The sequence below is a fragment of the Lucilia sericata genome, unplaced genomic scaffold (genome assembly GCF_015586225.1).
Source record: "Lucilia sericata isolate MDLA Ls3-8-SP2 unplaced genomic scaffold, ASM1558622v1 Contig000332F_arrow, whole genome shotgun sequence".
Classification (NCBI taxonomy): domain Eukaryota; kingdom Metazoa; phylum Arthropoda; class Insecta; order Diptera; family Calliphoridae; genus Lucilia; species Lucilia sericata.
The window spans coordinates 4,320-18,121 of record NW_023994353.1 but is presented as its reverse complement, the minus strand read 5'-3'; the positions used below and the strand labels follow the sequence as shown (position 1 = coordinate 18,121).

Sequence of the window (13,802 nt, the reverse complement as noted above, 5' to 3'; positions counted from 1 at the left end):
GGCAGGCGTCTAGTTGGTTTTTAAAGTTAAAAAAAAAGCTCAAAGTACCTCACTGTCTTTTTTTCTGTTGTTGTTGTTGTTTATACTTTACCCTTTGGAAGAAAAAAGACAGCTACATGCTTTTTTTTCTCTTTAAAAACTTTGCCATCTCTCCAGCAAAACAGCCTTAAACCAGTTAACCAGTGTCACACACAGCTTGGTAATCAGCAAACAGCTTTTCTTTAGGTAAAACCACACTTTTTTCTTTCTTTCTTTTCTCTTTTCTTATTCTTAAACATTTTCTTTTTTTTTTTTTTTTTTGTTTATTTTTTTAGGATTTTTTTAAACTCTTTAGCACTTTAAACACTTAAAACTTATAAAAAAATACAACCGCTTTTTATAAAAAAAAAACTTTTTTTAAAAAAGTTAATTTTAAAAGCAGTTTAAATTTTTTTTCTTTTTTCCTAAACACGTCCCGTTTTACAAAATTGCGACCGTTTCTTTTTGTTATAAAAAAAGTGCCTTTTTAAATATTATAAAAAGTTTTGTAAACAAAACCAAAAAAAAATTTAAATTAAAACTTTAAAAAAACATAAAAAATTATATATAAAATAAATATTGTCCCGTCAACCAAAAAAAAAATAATAAAAAATTAAAGCAAACGTTTTTTTTTTTTCTAAACAAAAAAAACCTTTTTTTTATACATAAAATTTTAACTAAAAAAAATCTATAATTATGCATGCGTATTTTTCAATTTATAAAAAATTTTATACTTTTTTTCAAATATACAAAGAAAACTTATAAACATTTCTTTTTTTTTTTAAAGAAATTTAAATACATTTTTCTTTTTTTTTAAAGACGGCTGGCGCATTTTTTTTTATTATATAGAGAGGTAGAGAGGGGGGGGGACTAACAAAACTAAAGTGAAAAAAAAAAACACAATTGCTTTAGAAGAAATTAAGCCCTAAATAGGCTTAAAACACACGACCAAAGTAGTTTTTTTTTTTAAGGGAAAAATGTTCTTTAGAGCGGTAAGAGAGCGGGGGAGGGGTGGCAGTATAAAGTTTAATAACTTTATGCTTAACAAAACCCCTTTAAAAAGGAATTTGTTGTTAAAAAAAGGGAATTTTATAGAAAAACGTTTAAGTTGTTTTGTTAAAGTTTAAGAAGTTTTAGAAATATTTGAAATTGTTAACGCTGTAGAGTGAAGAGAGCAGTGAAGCTTTAAGAGGAGCAAGTGGAGGAATTTGATTCCAAAAAGAAAATCTAAAATTTTACAAAATTTTATATTAATTAAGTTTCAAAATCTTTCTTAGAATTTCAAAACCTTGAAATTTAAACTTCCGAAATTTTAAATTTTCCAAATATTGAATATTTTTAAATAAATTTTCAAATTTAATTTTTAAAATAAAATTTTGAAAATTTTGAATTTTAAATTTCGAAATTTTGAAATTTCGAATTTTCAAATTTTGTTTAGGAATTTTCAAATATCGAATTTGATATTTTAAAATTTTGAAATTTCGAGTTTTGAAATTTCAAATTTTGAAATTTTGATATTTTTAAATTTCGTTTTGGAAATTTAAATTTCAAAATTTCTATTTTAAAATTTCGAATTTGAAATTTTCAAATTTCGAATTTTCAAACTTTAGAAGTTTGACTTCTAATTTCAAGGATTCAAGATTAGAATTTCAAACTTCGAATTTTCAAATTTCGAGTTTTCAAATTTCCAAGTTCGAATTTCAAAACTCTAATTTTCAAAATTCAAACTTTAAAATATTGAATTCAGATTTTTCATATTTCGAGGTTTCAAATTCAACTTTCAAATATTCAAATTTCGAATTTCAAAACTAAAATTTTCAAATTTCGAATTTCAAAAGTAAAATTTTCAAATTTCAAAATTAAAATTTTTATATCTCGAATTTCAAAATTAAAGTGTTCAAATTTCGAATTTCAAAATTAAAATTTTCAAATTTCAAAATTAAAATTTTCAAATCTCGAATTTCGAATTTCAAAATTCAAATTTTCAAATTTTGAATTTTCAATTATGGAGCTTTTAGATTTCGAATTTCCAAATTTCGAGTTTTTAAACTTTGAATTTAAAAATTTCAAGTTTTCAAATACAACTTTAAATTTAAAATTTTCCAACTTCGAAAGTTCAATTCCAAGTTTTCAAATTCAACTTTCAAATATTCTAATTTCGAATTTCAAAGATCGAATTTTAGAATTCAAGTTTTCAAATTTCGAATTTTCAAACTTTCAAATTTTGAATTTTCAAATTCCGAAATTTCAAGTTTGTAATTCAAATTTCCAAATTCGAGTTTTCAAACTTCAATATTTTAAAATGTTGAGTCTTCAAAACATCGATTTCAATATTCGAATTTGCAAGTTCGAATTTCAAAACTCAAGTTATCAAACATCGAACTTTAAGGTATTGAGTTTTAAAACTTCAAATTTTGTAAGTTCAATTTCAAATTTAAAAATTATTAATTTTCAAACTTTGAATTTCAAAATTTCGAATATCCAAACTTTGAATTTTAAAATTTCGAATATCAAAACTTCGAATTTCAAAATTGCGAATATCCAAACTTCGAATTTCGAATATCAACTTCGAATTTCGAATATCCAAACTTCGAATTTCACAACTTCGAGCATTCGAATTTCCAAACTTCAAAAGTTAAACTTTGAATTTTCAAATTTCGAAAGTTTAACTTCGAATTTGCAAATTTCGAAAGTTTAACTTCGAATTTCAAAACTACGAGATTTCAAATTATCATGTCCTGAGTATTAAATTTCAAATTTTGAAAGTTTTACTTCGAATTTTTAAATTTCGGAAGTTTTACTTCGAATTTCTAAATTTCGAAAGTTCAACTTCGTTTTTTCAAATTTCAAAAGTTTTACTTCGAATTTTCAAATTCTGAGTTTTAAATTACAATAGTTTAACTTCAAATTTCCAAATTTCGAAAGTATAACTTCGAATTTTCAAAATTCTTAAGCTTAGCTTCGAATATTCAAATCTCGAAAATTTAACTTTGTTTTTTTCAAATTTCGAAAGTTTATATTCAAACTTCAAATTTCAAATTTTCAAACTTCAAAAGTTTAACTTTGAATTCTAATATTTTAAATATTGAGTTCCTTTTCCCTTAAACTTCAGCATTTAACTTTTAGAGAGTAAAAATGTCAAAAAGAGAACATTTTGGAAATTGAGTGAAAAATGTTTCCACCGAACTTTTATCACAAAAAATTTACTTAAACGTTTTCTTGAAAACCAAATGATTGTTTTTAAAACTTACGTTTTAGATTAAAAATATTTACAAAAATATTTTTGTTTTTTTTATAAAGAAAGCAAATAAAATCCTCCCCAAACTTAAATGAGATTTGCTTAAGATTTTTTTTAACATGAATATACTTTAAAGCGTAGATTAAAGTTAAATGTAAAGTAATTTGGGTGGGAATAAACAAGATGTAAATGTATGTAAGTGTGTGTGTGTAAAAAGTGTAAGTGTTGGTAGTGGAAAAACAAAATATTGAAATGAATTTTTAAACAAATTAGTTTATAAAAAAAAAACTTATTTAAATATAAGATAAATGCGAGCGGCTTTAGAATAATTGTTTTTCACAAAACCCTAAACATTATATGATGGATTAAAAAAAAGAAATGAATTTTTATAAATAAAAAAAAAAACAAAAAAGCTACACAAACACCAAGAAATGATAAAAAATGTTTAGATATATCAACAAATTAAAACAGTTAGAAAAATAAAAAAAGTTAAAGTTAGAAATGTAATTGTTATTAATATAAAATATTAATTAAAAAAAATATATGAGTTAAATGTAATAATAATAATATGTAATAATAAAAAATAATAATAATAAAACTTAATAATAAAAATAAAAGTTAAACATTCTCTAATCAACAACTTGCACAATAGTTAGATAAAATTAAAATTGTTAGAGGAAAAAAGTATTATAAATTTAAACAACAACAGAGGAAAGGTTTTAAAATTATAATTAATAAGAAACTATTACAAAAAAAAAAGTATTTAAATTTAGTTTAAATACTTTTTTTCTTTAAACTAATGCGTTTTTTTTTTTAATAAATATAATACAAAATAATATAAATTATAAAAAAAGGAAAGAGGGGGGAGGTTAAAAAAAGTTTTTTGTTGCTTGTTTTTGTTAAATTCTCTTCTTTAATATCTCTAAAATAGTTTTAGTTTTTTTTTTCAGTTAATTTGTTAAAATGAGCACGACTTTGAACAGCTTTTTAAAAGGGAATTTTGTAATAGAAATTTAGCTCTTCTTTTTTAACAAATAAGTTAAACAAATAATTAAATTATAAACACACAAACTACTTTTCATATTGTTTAACAAAAAAAAAAGCAAAATTTTTAAATACCAGCTTCTAAATGATATAATAAACAACTTAAATTAATAGCAAACTAATTTTTTTAAAAAAAAGAAGACGCTCGTTTGTGTTATATAAAAGGGAGTAAAATTATTGAAATAAATTTGCTGTTTTTTTCTTTGAAAGTTTATTTTGCTGTCGTGCTCTTTTTAGCTTTCTTTTGCTTTTTCATTTGTTTTCTTAAGACTCTTTTTAGTTTAGATTTTTCACTTTTGTTTGTTTGTTCATTTTGACTCACCTTGAGGATCCCGTTGCTGTGCTTCTTGTGTTGCCAATAATAATTCATCCTGAGATCTATCATGTTGCCAGGGTGCATATCCTACAAAAATAAAAAAATAAAATAAAAGCAAAACAAATTTTAGAGAATTCATTCTAAATGAAAGTGAACAAATTTCTTTTATCATACACACCTTGACTAGATCCTTCACCACCTTGACTTGTTCCAGCATTTTGATCCAAATCATCCATGCCCATATCCTCTTCATCTAATGTCAAATCCTCAACAGGTTCATCGTTGGCCTCATCATCGTATTCAGCTTTGGGTTCAATTACAAGTTCTGATGCAGAGCCAGCACCTGATACACCAGCAGCAGCACCACCACTAATCGATTCTTTAGCTTGTTTAAGTTGTTGTTGCAGTTGTTTATGATTCGATTTGTCAGTGGCTGTTGAGGCGGCGGCGGCAATATTAGCGTTATCAGTTGTTTCCGTATCGAGTGAACCAGTTGCTGTTGCAGCAGAGGCAGGACCTTGTACATTTTCGGTATTCATGGCATCTTGTTGTTGTTGTGTTTGTTGTTGAGTGGTTCCTTTAACAATGTCAGTCTTTTTGGAGGAGCTTAAGGTCGTGCCGGTTGCTGTAACAGCGGTTGAGGAGGATGTTGAAGCGGATAGAGGGACATTTGTTGCTAACGATTGTGTATTGGGAGCAGCAGCAGCGGCAGCAGCTAAAGCTGAGGCCGCAGCTGTTATGGCTCCTAAACCAGAAGCATTCGATTGTGTTTGTTGTTGTGATGAATTGGAATTATCATGGACATCTGTAAATAAAAAGAAAATAATTTATTTCCTGTTCTCTCCCCTTAAAACAATTATTTCAACACTTACCAGTCATGGCATTTTCAATGCTCCTGCGTCTCACTTTTCGGCGTCTTCTTGAAGGACTAGATGAACCCTCTCGTGAGCCCATTTCAGGCTCAGCGGGACCGGCTATGCGGGCTCTTTTGGTTTGTTCCAATGTATAGCCCGCCGATAATTTACCCGTGGGCATTGTGGCCCTATGATGTTCTGGCTTGGGAGCTGTTGTACCACCACCTGAGCGATTATCTGACAAACCCTTGATTTGTAGAGATTCTGCAGCCTTAAGCAAAGCTGCCAATTGATCTTGCGAGATATTAACCTCACCACGATACATATAATCCATCATGGCTCTCAGCTCTTGATATTTAACATCTTTCAATATAAATATCGGATGTTTATCATATTGCTCTTGTAAAAGGGTCTAAAAGAAAAACAAAACAAAAAACATTATTAAGTCTTTATTAACCGTAAAAAAAAAGTGTTTTTAAAACTTACCGCAAAATAAGGACTACACGCTGATAGGACAACTTTGTGTGCTTTCAAAAATTTACCCTCAGCCGCCAATGTACAATCGACAAGTGTTTCATTTTCCAACAGAGTATCGAATACACTGATCAGTGTACTCTGATGGTTGTTCCATCTTAAACAGAATTGCTGATCGTCATCCATGTTGACGATCTCAGTTTGTAGCTGTTGTTATCCCGTTTAAACTTATTTTGGATGTTAAAAGGAGGTGCGACGATGACGACGACGACAACTTCGTGTGTCGTTGTTGTTCTTTTTGAAGTTTTTGTTTTATTGTTTTTTTTAGGTTGTTTTCTTTATATAATTTATTATTATTATTATTTGTTTATTTATTAAGTTTTAAATAATTTAGTTTTTTTTATTTATTGGTCACTACTTTTTAGTCCTGAGTGTATTACGTCAATTTAAAAATTAAAACAAAACAAAATGAAATTATTTTAGTTCTTTTTTTTCGTTTGTTCTTCTTCTTCTTGAACAAAGAAGAATATTAGACAGATAGTGACAGAGTGAGAAAGAGGGAGAGAAATTGTGTATATGTTCCTTTTTTTGGTTTTCTTTGCTATCTGTGTTTTTATTAGTTTTTCCTTTATCTTTCTTGTTTTTTTTTTTTAGTTTAGAAGAGGAGGGTTAAGGTGGTTTTTTATTATTTTTTTTCTTTTCTATATTTTGGTATGTTGTGTTTGTTTTGTTTTTTGCTTTTCAATATGCTCTTTTTTTACACTTGTATGGTTTCTTTTAGGAATAAATAGTTTGGTATTTGTTGTTGCTTGCTTGCTGGCTTTAGCTTTTTTGTTGTTGTCATCAAATTAAAGCTGTAATAAGAGAGAAAGAGATAGAGTTATAATAAATACATAAATTAATGTAAATTAAATTGGAAAAAAAGAAAAACACATGGCTTAGTTAAAGCAGAAATATTCCAACAAATCGTTGTTGTAAAAAGTGAGTTCTAGATTTTCGTGTGTGTGTTGTAAGTTTTTATAGAGTGACCAAATGTAGCGCTTTTTCTTTCGTAATTTAGGAGGGAATGAGAGTTTTTTTTTTACTTATTTCTGTGTGTATGATGATTACTTTGCTATTTTATCCATGAAAACGGTGCAGTTTTTCCATTTCTCGTTCATTTAAACACAAATTTATTACATACGTTATTATGTATTATCATTTCGTATGAATTTGTGTTGTTTTGTATGTTTTAACTAAAAAGGTAAATGTGGCAACATTGTGTGGCAATTTTTCACGGTAACTCACGGAGAGATGATAGCTTGTTATATTTTATTTGACATAATTATCAATTAGTCCTATTTATACCACAACTAAACAAATTTGCTATAGAACAAAGCCTAGAGGCATTTATGAATAAAAAAAATAGTAATTTATTAGAATTAAATAGGAATTTCAGTGATCCTAATTAATTTTTTCTTTAAAAATTCCTTAAACAGTTTTATTTTCCTTTAATAAAGTTTAGAGCTTTTCGATCAAATTATAAAACTAATTTTTAACTCAATTTAAAATCTAATATTTTTTAAAAATTTGGACCAGTTTATGTTGTTTTTAATGTAAATTATATTTTAAGTAAAATAATGAAAAGTTGTTAAAATTTATTAATTCAATCTTCTGCTTTTTAAATTACATAGGCCAACAAAATTTTAAACCTTAGACCAAATTATACTTTTTTAAACGAGTGAGCAGCGCTGGATACAAATCTGTCCTAAAAATGTATCTATTACATGAGAGGTTCTCCAGATATCATATCATGAAGTATGATAAAACCCAATTTTGGTCATATTTGTGAGACGCTATAACAACACAAAGACAAATTTATTTATAAAATATGTTATGTCATCTGAAAGTCCAATCTGTCGACTTTCAAATAAAGTTTAAACCACTGTAAATTTTGACATTTGAATAAAATTTTAACAAATATTAGTTATGATCTATTTTACATAAGATAATGAGAAAAGTTATAAGAGTTGTATTTCGTTTTGAATTTTAAGAAGTTATCTGTATTTGGACCAAATTTTAAAAACCAATTCCCGCCCAAAATAACGGATTATGGGGAATTTCTACAATTCGCCATTTTAATGACAGCTTCAAACATTGGTTTTGTAAAAATTGATTGATTATCTAAGATTTAGTTTTATTCTAAATACATCTAACAACATTTTTTTTTAATTCTAAATTCGTGCGATTCAAACCTGTCAAACGGGCTAATACGAGGTGAGATCAATAATTGACATCAAAACATAAAAAATATTTCTCTTTTAAAATATTACAAATACTATAATTTTCAAAAATTAAACTTTTTAAATAAAAACCACCATAATTATGATAACAATAAACAACTTTTAAATAAATCTATAAAAATTATTTAAAACATAATTGCAATTTGTTAAAATTAGCTTTTGAATAATATTAAAGTTGCTTTATGACATTTTCTTATAGAAATGCTGCAATTTTGAATTATTTAAATTAAATAAAACCAGAAAATTTTGTTTTATTTTCTCTTGCAGTTATAAACCAGTATTAAACAAATGTTTAAAATAAAATTATTCTTAAATAAGAAGTAATTTTAAATACACATAAAATCTGCTCATTAATATTTTATGACATTTTGAAAGCAAAAAAAAAAAAGTAATAGCTGTCATATATGTTTGATAGATGTGTTAGAGAAACAAGTATTAAACAACAAATTAACTAAATTTTTATAGAAATTAATTTTTATGACAAAACCTTTTGTTAATTATAATAAAAAAAAAACTTTTAAAATTATTTTAAAAACTTATTAAAAATTTATGTTGTTTAGAATTTTCTTAGAAATGAGTCATATTAACAAAAAGTTATAAAGATTTTTGTTTAAAAATGTTAAAAAACTGTTGTAAAATTACTTTGACATATTTTTTAGCTTTAGTTAAAATTTTAAAACAACTTTTTTGGGATATTTTTCCATTTTTACATCTGGTGTTAAAAATTTTCTAAACACCTAATTTCATCATGACAAATTTATACAAAACTGTTTTAAATTGAATTTTATTTTAAAATTTTTATTATATTTCAACAATTACACTTTTATTTAGTGTTAATTTCTTTTAAATATTAAATACTTCTTTTGTTGTAAAAATATTTGAACTATTTTGGTAATTTTATTGTTTTTATTTACATTTTACTTGTAATGTAAACAAACACAACACTGCTTTATATCTTCTTCTTACCAAACATGTTATTCAGCTTAGAATGTTAAACAAAGAACGGAAAGACATGTTTATGCAAATGTTATAAAAGTAGATATCTTTTATAGTATAAATACTAGATTATAGAAGTTCTATGAGCAAAATATGTTTATTTTAATTAATAATATTGTATATTAAAGATTTGTATAAGAAATTTGTAATTAAAATAAGGTAGTAAACATTAAACAATAAAGATTTTCTATAAAATCATACTGAACTTGTAGAAGATATAAAAAATTTCTTGTTTCAGCAATGATTTTTAAAGAAAATTCTAGTTGAAATTCTAAAATTTTCAAGATAACTATTGAGAGTTACTTATTCGAAGTTCGAATTAATTAGAAAATTACCGTAATGCCTAAATCGAAAAATCTTTGTGCTTGGAATTCCTATCTAAAATTTTGAATTCAAAAAGAGTTACTAATTAAATGTATCAATGAAAATGTCCTTTTTTCAAAATTTGTCAGATTTAGGAAATTTAATATTTAAGCCTACAAAAGAAGGGTCTCCGAAACCTAATGACATTACTATCGAGAGTGAAAAAACAGAATGCAATTTAGGGTAGTTTTCATAAAAAGTTAAAAAAATATGTTGTTCTTTTTCAGAATACGAACATAAATATTTTATATTTTTAATTAAATATGTTTAAAAATGTTTTTATTTCAATTTCTCAAAATTTTTCATTGCATTTATCTAGAATATTGAAATATTTTTGCAAAAATCCAAATATTTTGCCCTTGTTTTCCTTTTTGCTTAAACAATTTTGTTATTCTCCATCATTTTTGACAAATTAAAAACTTCATTATCATTTTTAAAATTTTTTGTCAAATTTGTTCATATTTTTTATTGCAAAATGTAAATATTTAGCAATTTTTTCTATTCTAACTAAAAAAAATGTTGCCCTTTTCTGTCACTTTTTTAATAAATAGAGAACTTTTATAGTTTAATAACTTTTCTTTCGAAAAATGGCAAAATCGTTTGGCACAAAAGAAAATTATGATTCTTTCGTAAAGTTATTTGGTCTAAAAATTTACATTTAATACCTGTGGAACTAAATATTTGTTAACAATTATTCGCTAAACTCTTCCATATTTTCTTAAATTTATTTACTTTTCTTAAAAAAAATCTAAAATTTGCTTAATATGTTGTCATTTTCATAGAAATCGCTATAAAAAAATTATCAAATTGTTTGTTATTATTAAAATATTTATATTTTCAATGTTTCTTATAAATTTTCCTAAAAATATCTTTAAACCTTTTTAGTTTTACTCTAAACAATTTTATTTTCTTTAAAAAAATCTAAAATTTTCTTTGTTTTCCTAAAAATTGCTATAAAAAGTAAACGTGTGGCGTTTTATTATAAAAATATTTTTATACTTTTATATTTTATAAATAAAAACTTATTTTGAAATAAATTGATTATAAATTTTGTAAAAACAGTGAAATATTTAAAATTTCTATAAGAAATCTAATTTTTCCACCAAAATTAGATCGAAAATCTAATTTTGTAACAAATAGTTACTAAATTTATATGAAATATTAAAATATTCACATTTATTTTATAAAAAAACTAATTTTTCAAAAATATATTAAATTTTCTTTGAAAATAACCTTATTTGGCACTAAATGAGTGTTTAAATTGTATTAAAATGAACTTTATTTCTTCTTCCTCAATTTAATTTTATAAATTATGCTTATTTTTATAAGAAATAATAAATTTTCCTGTTAATATTAACTATTTAGGAGTTTTTTATGTTTTCTTGCTAAATGCTTGTCACTGTCTGCGTTAGGGCTATCATTTTACTTTACATTAATGATTCATGTCAAAAGAAAACCAACAACAAAACTAATGTCTTCTAACTATGTAAACAAAGGGAATTTTCTGTATATTTTTCTTGTTTTTATAGAAAAACCACATCAGACAGGCTAATAAAACGGTAATTTATTAAAAAAAATGTGTAATAATAAAAAGAGAAAAACAAGAAATGTAAAAGAATAACAAAAAAAGAGAAAAAATATCAGTTTTAGTAAGAAAAACATGTAAAAATTTTACAAAGAAAAATTTACATAGTAAATGTTAAACTGACAGAGAGTGTATAATGTTGCTGTAACAATTTACTAAGAAAAATCGATAAAATTAGAAGAAATATAAAAGTAAATTGAGAAAAAATACTAAATATAAATTAAATTCATTTAAGTTTAATATGTTTTAAAGGTAAATTAAGTCTTTAAAGGGAATTTGTAGTTGGTTGTACATAAACTATAGAAAATGTTAAGGAATTAGGAAAATTTGTATTTATTTTTTTTTTTAATTAAAACAAAATTATTTGCCTTAAAAATCTTTGCTTGTTTTATATTAAAAAAGACTACTTTAGAATAAAAACAATTTATATAGCAGTAAATTTCAAGGTCAAGTTCAAGTATTTTTAAATACAAACACATAACTAATACAAACAAATATATAATTTATGGATTTCTTAAAAACAACAAATACACAAACAAAATTATAAAACATTAAACTAGAATTGTTTTTTATTTTAGCAAAAAGACAAAAAAAAATAACATTTAATTAAAAACAAACATAATCTAATTATTTTTAAGTTAAGCAAAAGCAGAGAAAAAAAAAACAAAACAAAAGAAAACTTAGAAAGAGTTTATTACAAAAACATTTTTCTTTAAAAAATTCCCTTAAGAAAGAAAAGGGAAAAGAGATTTTAAAGGGGAAAAAAAGTTAAAGAGTTTTCCCTTCTTTAAGAGCTTTTAAAACAAAGTTTTTTTATAAACATTTTTAAGGGAAATTTGTATTTTAAGAGTACACAAAAATTTCCTTACTCTGTTTTAATGTAATATTTTATGTTGTTGTAGGGTATTTTCTTATGAGTTCAACTACATAACTACATTTTCCTATTAAGATGGAACTACAACATTTTTTCTCTTTCTAGCGGTTTAGCTTAATATAGCTCTCTCTTTTTCTCCTATTTGCTTGTAATTTAAACAAGCAGAGGAGCAACGACGCCATTTATAAAGCCAACACTAGTAAAATGTTGGAAAAAAAAAAAGAAAAGAAAAAGTCTGAACATAATTTTTTTTTTTTTCAAGAAAATTGCCAAGTAATGCCACGACTTATAAAAAAAAAAAAAAATAGTTGTTGCCACACTTCTTTTTAGTTAAAAATAAACAAAATGGAAAAAACTCACTTTAATTTAAGGAAAATTTTTAAATTTCCTTTTTTTTTTGGTTAAATAAATCCACAAGTTTAAGGTAGTTGTTGTAAGGGAAATTTTATAAAATTTTAATTTTCTTCTACTTTTTTGGAATATTTTTTTGCTATTTTGTTAAAAATAGCTTTTTCTTTTTTAAATGAACATGAACATAATAGAATAAAGTAGAAAGAAACAGCAGCAGCAGCAAAGTAATACACTCACACACACTCTTCTTCTTATTTATAAGAAAATTTTTTATTATTTTTCAATACTTTCTTTAATAATCAATAAAATGGAAAATTTTTGGTTTTAAACTTTGTTGCCATTTTCTTAAAATCCTGTATTTTTTTGTTAAATTTGATTTGTTTTAAATAATAAATTTTCTTTTATTTTTCTTCTAAATTTGTTTATTTGTTTTTATTTTTTTATAAAAAAAAAGCTTTTTTAATTTTCTTTTATTTTAAATAACAATTTTTTCATAATGAGCTCACTTTTTTTTTTCTTGCTTTCTTAAACTTTTTCTTTTTAATATAATTTTCTATATATATATTTCTTTATATACACACATTTACACTCACTTTGATATTTTATTTTTCTATATATAAGTAAAGAAAATTTTGTTTTTTGTTGTTGTAGTTGTTATTATAATATATATAAAAAAGTGAAATTTTATATAAAAATTTCTTTTTTCGAAAAAAAGAAGCGCAAACACACCAAAAAGCTCCAAGAGCTCAAACGCAACTAAAGCGACAAAACAATGTTTTTCCTAAGGAAAGCGACATAAATACTCGCTCAACAAAAAAAAAAAACTCCACCAAAAACACACACACACATTAAAACTCTCTCACTGATATTTTCTAAACAAAAAAAAAACACTCTTTATAAAAAAAAAAACACACCAAAAGAGAGTAAAAGGGAAATTTTCTTTAACACTTGCTTGCTCTCTCTCACAAAAAGCAGCAAAAATTGAAAATTTACCGTTTCTTTATAAAAAGAAACAAAAACTCCCTCACTTAAGTAAATTATTTAAAAAAAAAAAAAAAAGATTTCGTTAAAAATGTTAAAAACGAGCACGAACGAACACAATTTAAATAAAAACAAAAAAAGAGTGTAAGGCTCCCATGTTTTTGTTGTTGTTATTATTGTAGTTGCTATAATTTGCTAAGTATATTAATGTAAATTGTGAAATTTACCCGAAAATGTACCGTTCACTTGCAAGCCTTATGAAAAACTAAGCAAACGGAGCCAACAACATTAAAAACGACTCACTAACTCTCGTGCTCACATCAACATCATCATCATCATCAGCAGCAGCTAGCTACAACATCAACATCATCATCATAACGAAGCCAGCAAACACTCGTACACACACCAACAACACAATTAATGCTT

At 24.5% G+C, this 13,802-nt stretch overlaps 1 protein-coding gene across 5 annotated transcripts in view; it reads right to left on the bottom strand.

Moving 5' to 3' along the window:
• Positions 1-13,153, bottom strand: part of LOC119603726 (longitudinals lacking protein, isoforms F/I/K/T) — a 193,232-nt gene extending 180,079 nt beyond the window's left edge. For 2 of the 5 annotated variants that reach the window (XR_005231422.1, XM_037955881.1), the window contains exons 1-5: positions 12,989-13,151; positions 5,957-6,798; positions 5,489-5,882; positions 4,795-5,421; positions 4,623-4,703 (exon numbers count right to left, since the gene is read on the bottom strand). Coding sequence is in view for 4 of the 5 variants with exons in the window: in XM_037955881.1 (XP_037811809.1) it covers positions 4,623-4,703; positions 4,795-5,421; positions 5,489-5,882; positions 5,957-6,130 (1,276 nt within the window). In the remaining variant the exon portion in view is untranslated. Of the gene's footprint in view, positions 1-4,622; positions 4,704-4,794; positions 5,422-5,488; positions 5,883-5,956; positions 6,799-12,988 lie in introns of all 5 variants that reach the window. The other 3 variants (XM_037955883.1, XM_037955882.1, XM_037955884.1) reach the window with 3 other exon arrangements.
• Between the last annotated feature and the right edge of the window lie 649 nt (positions 13,154-13,802).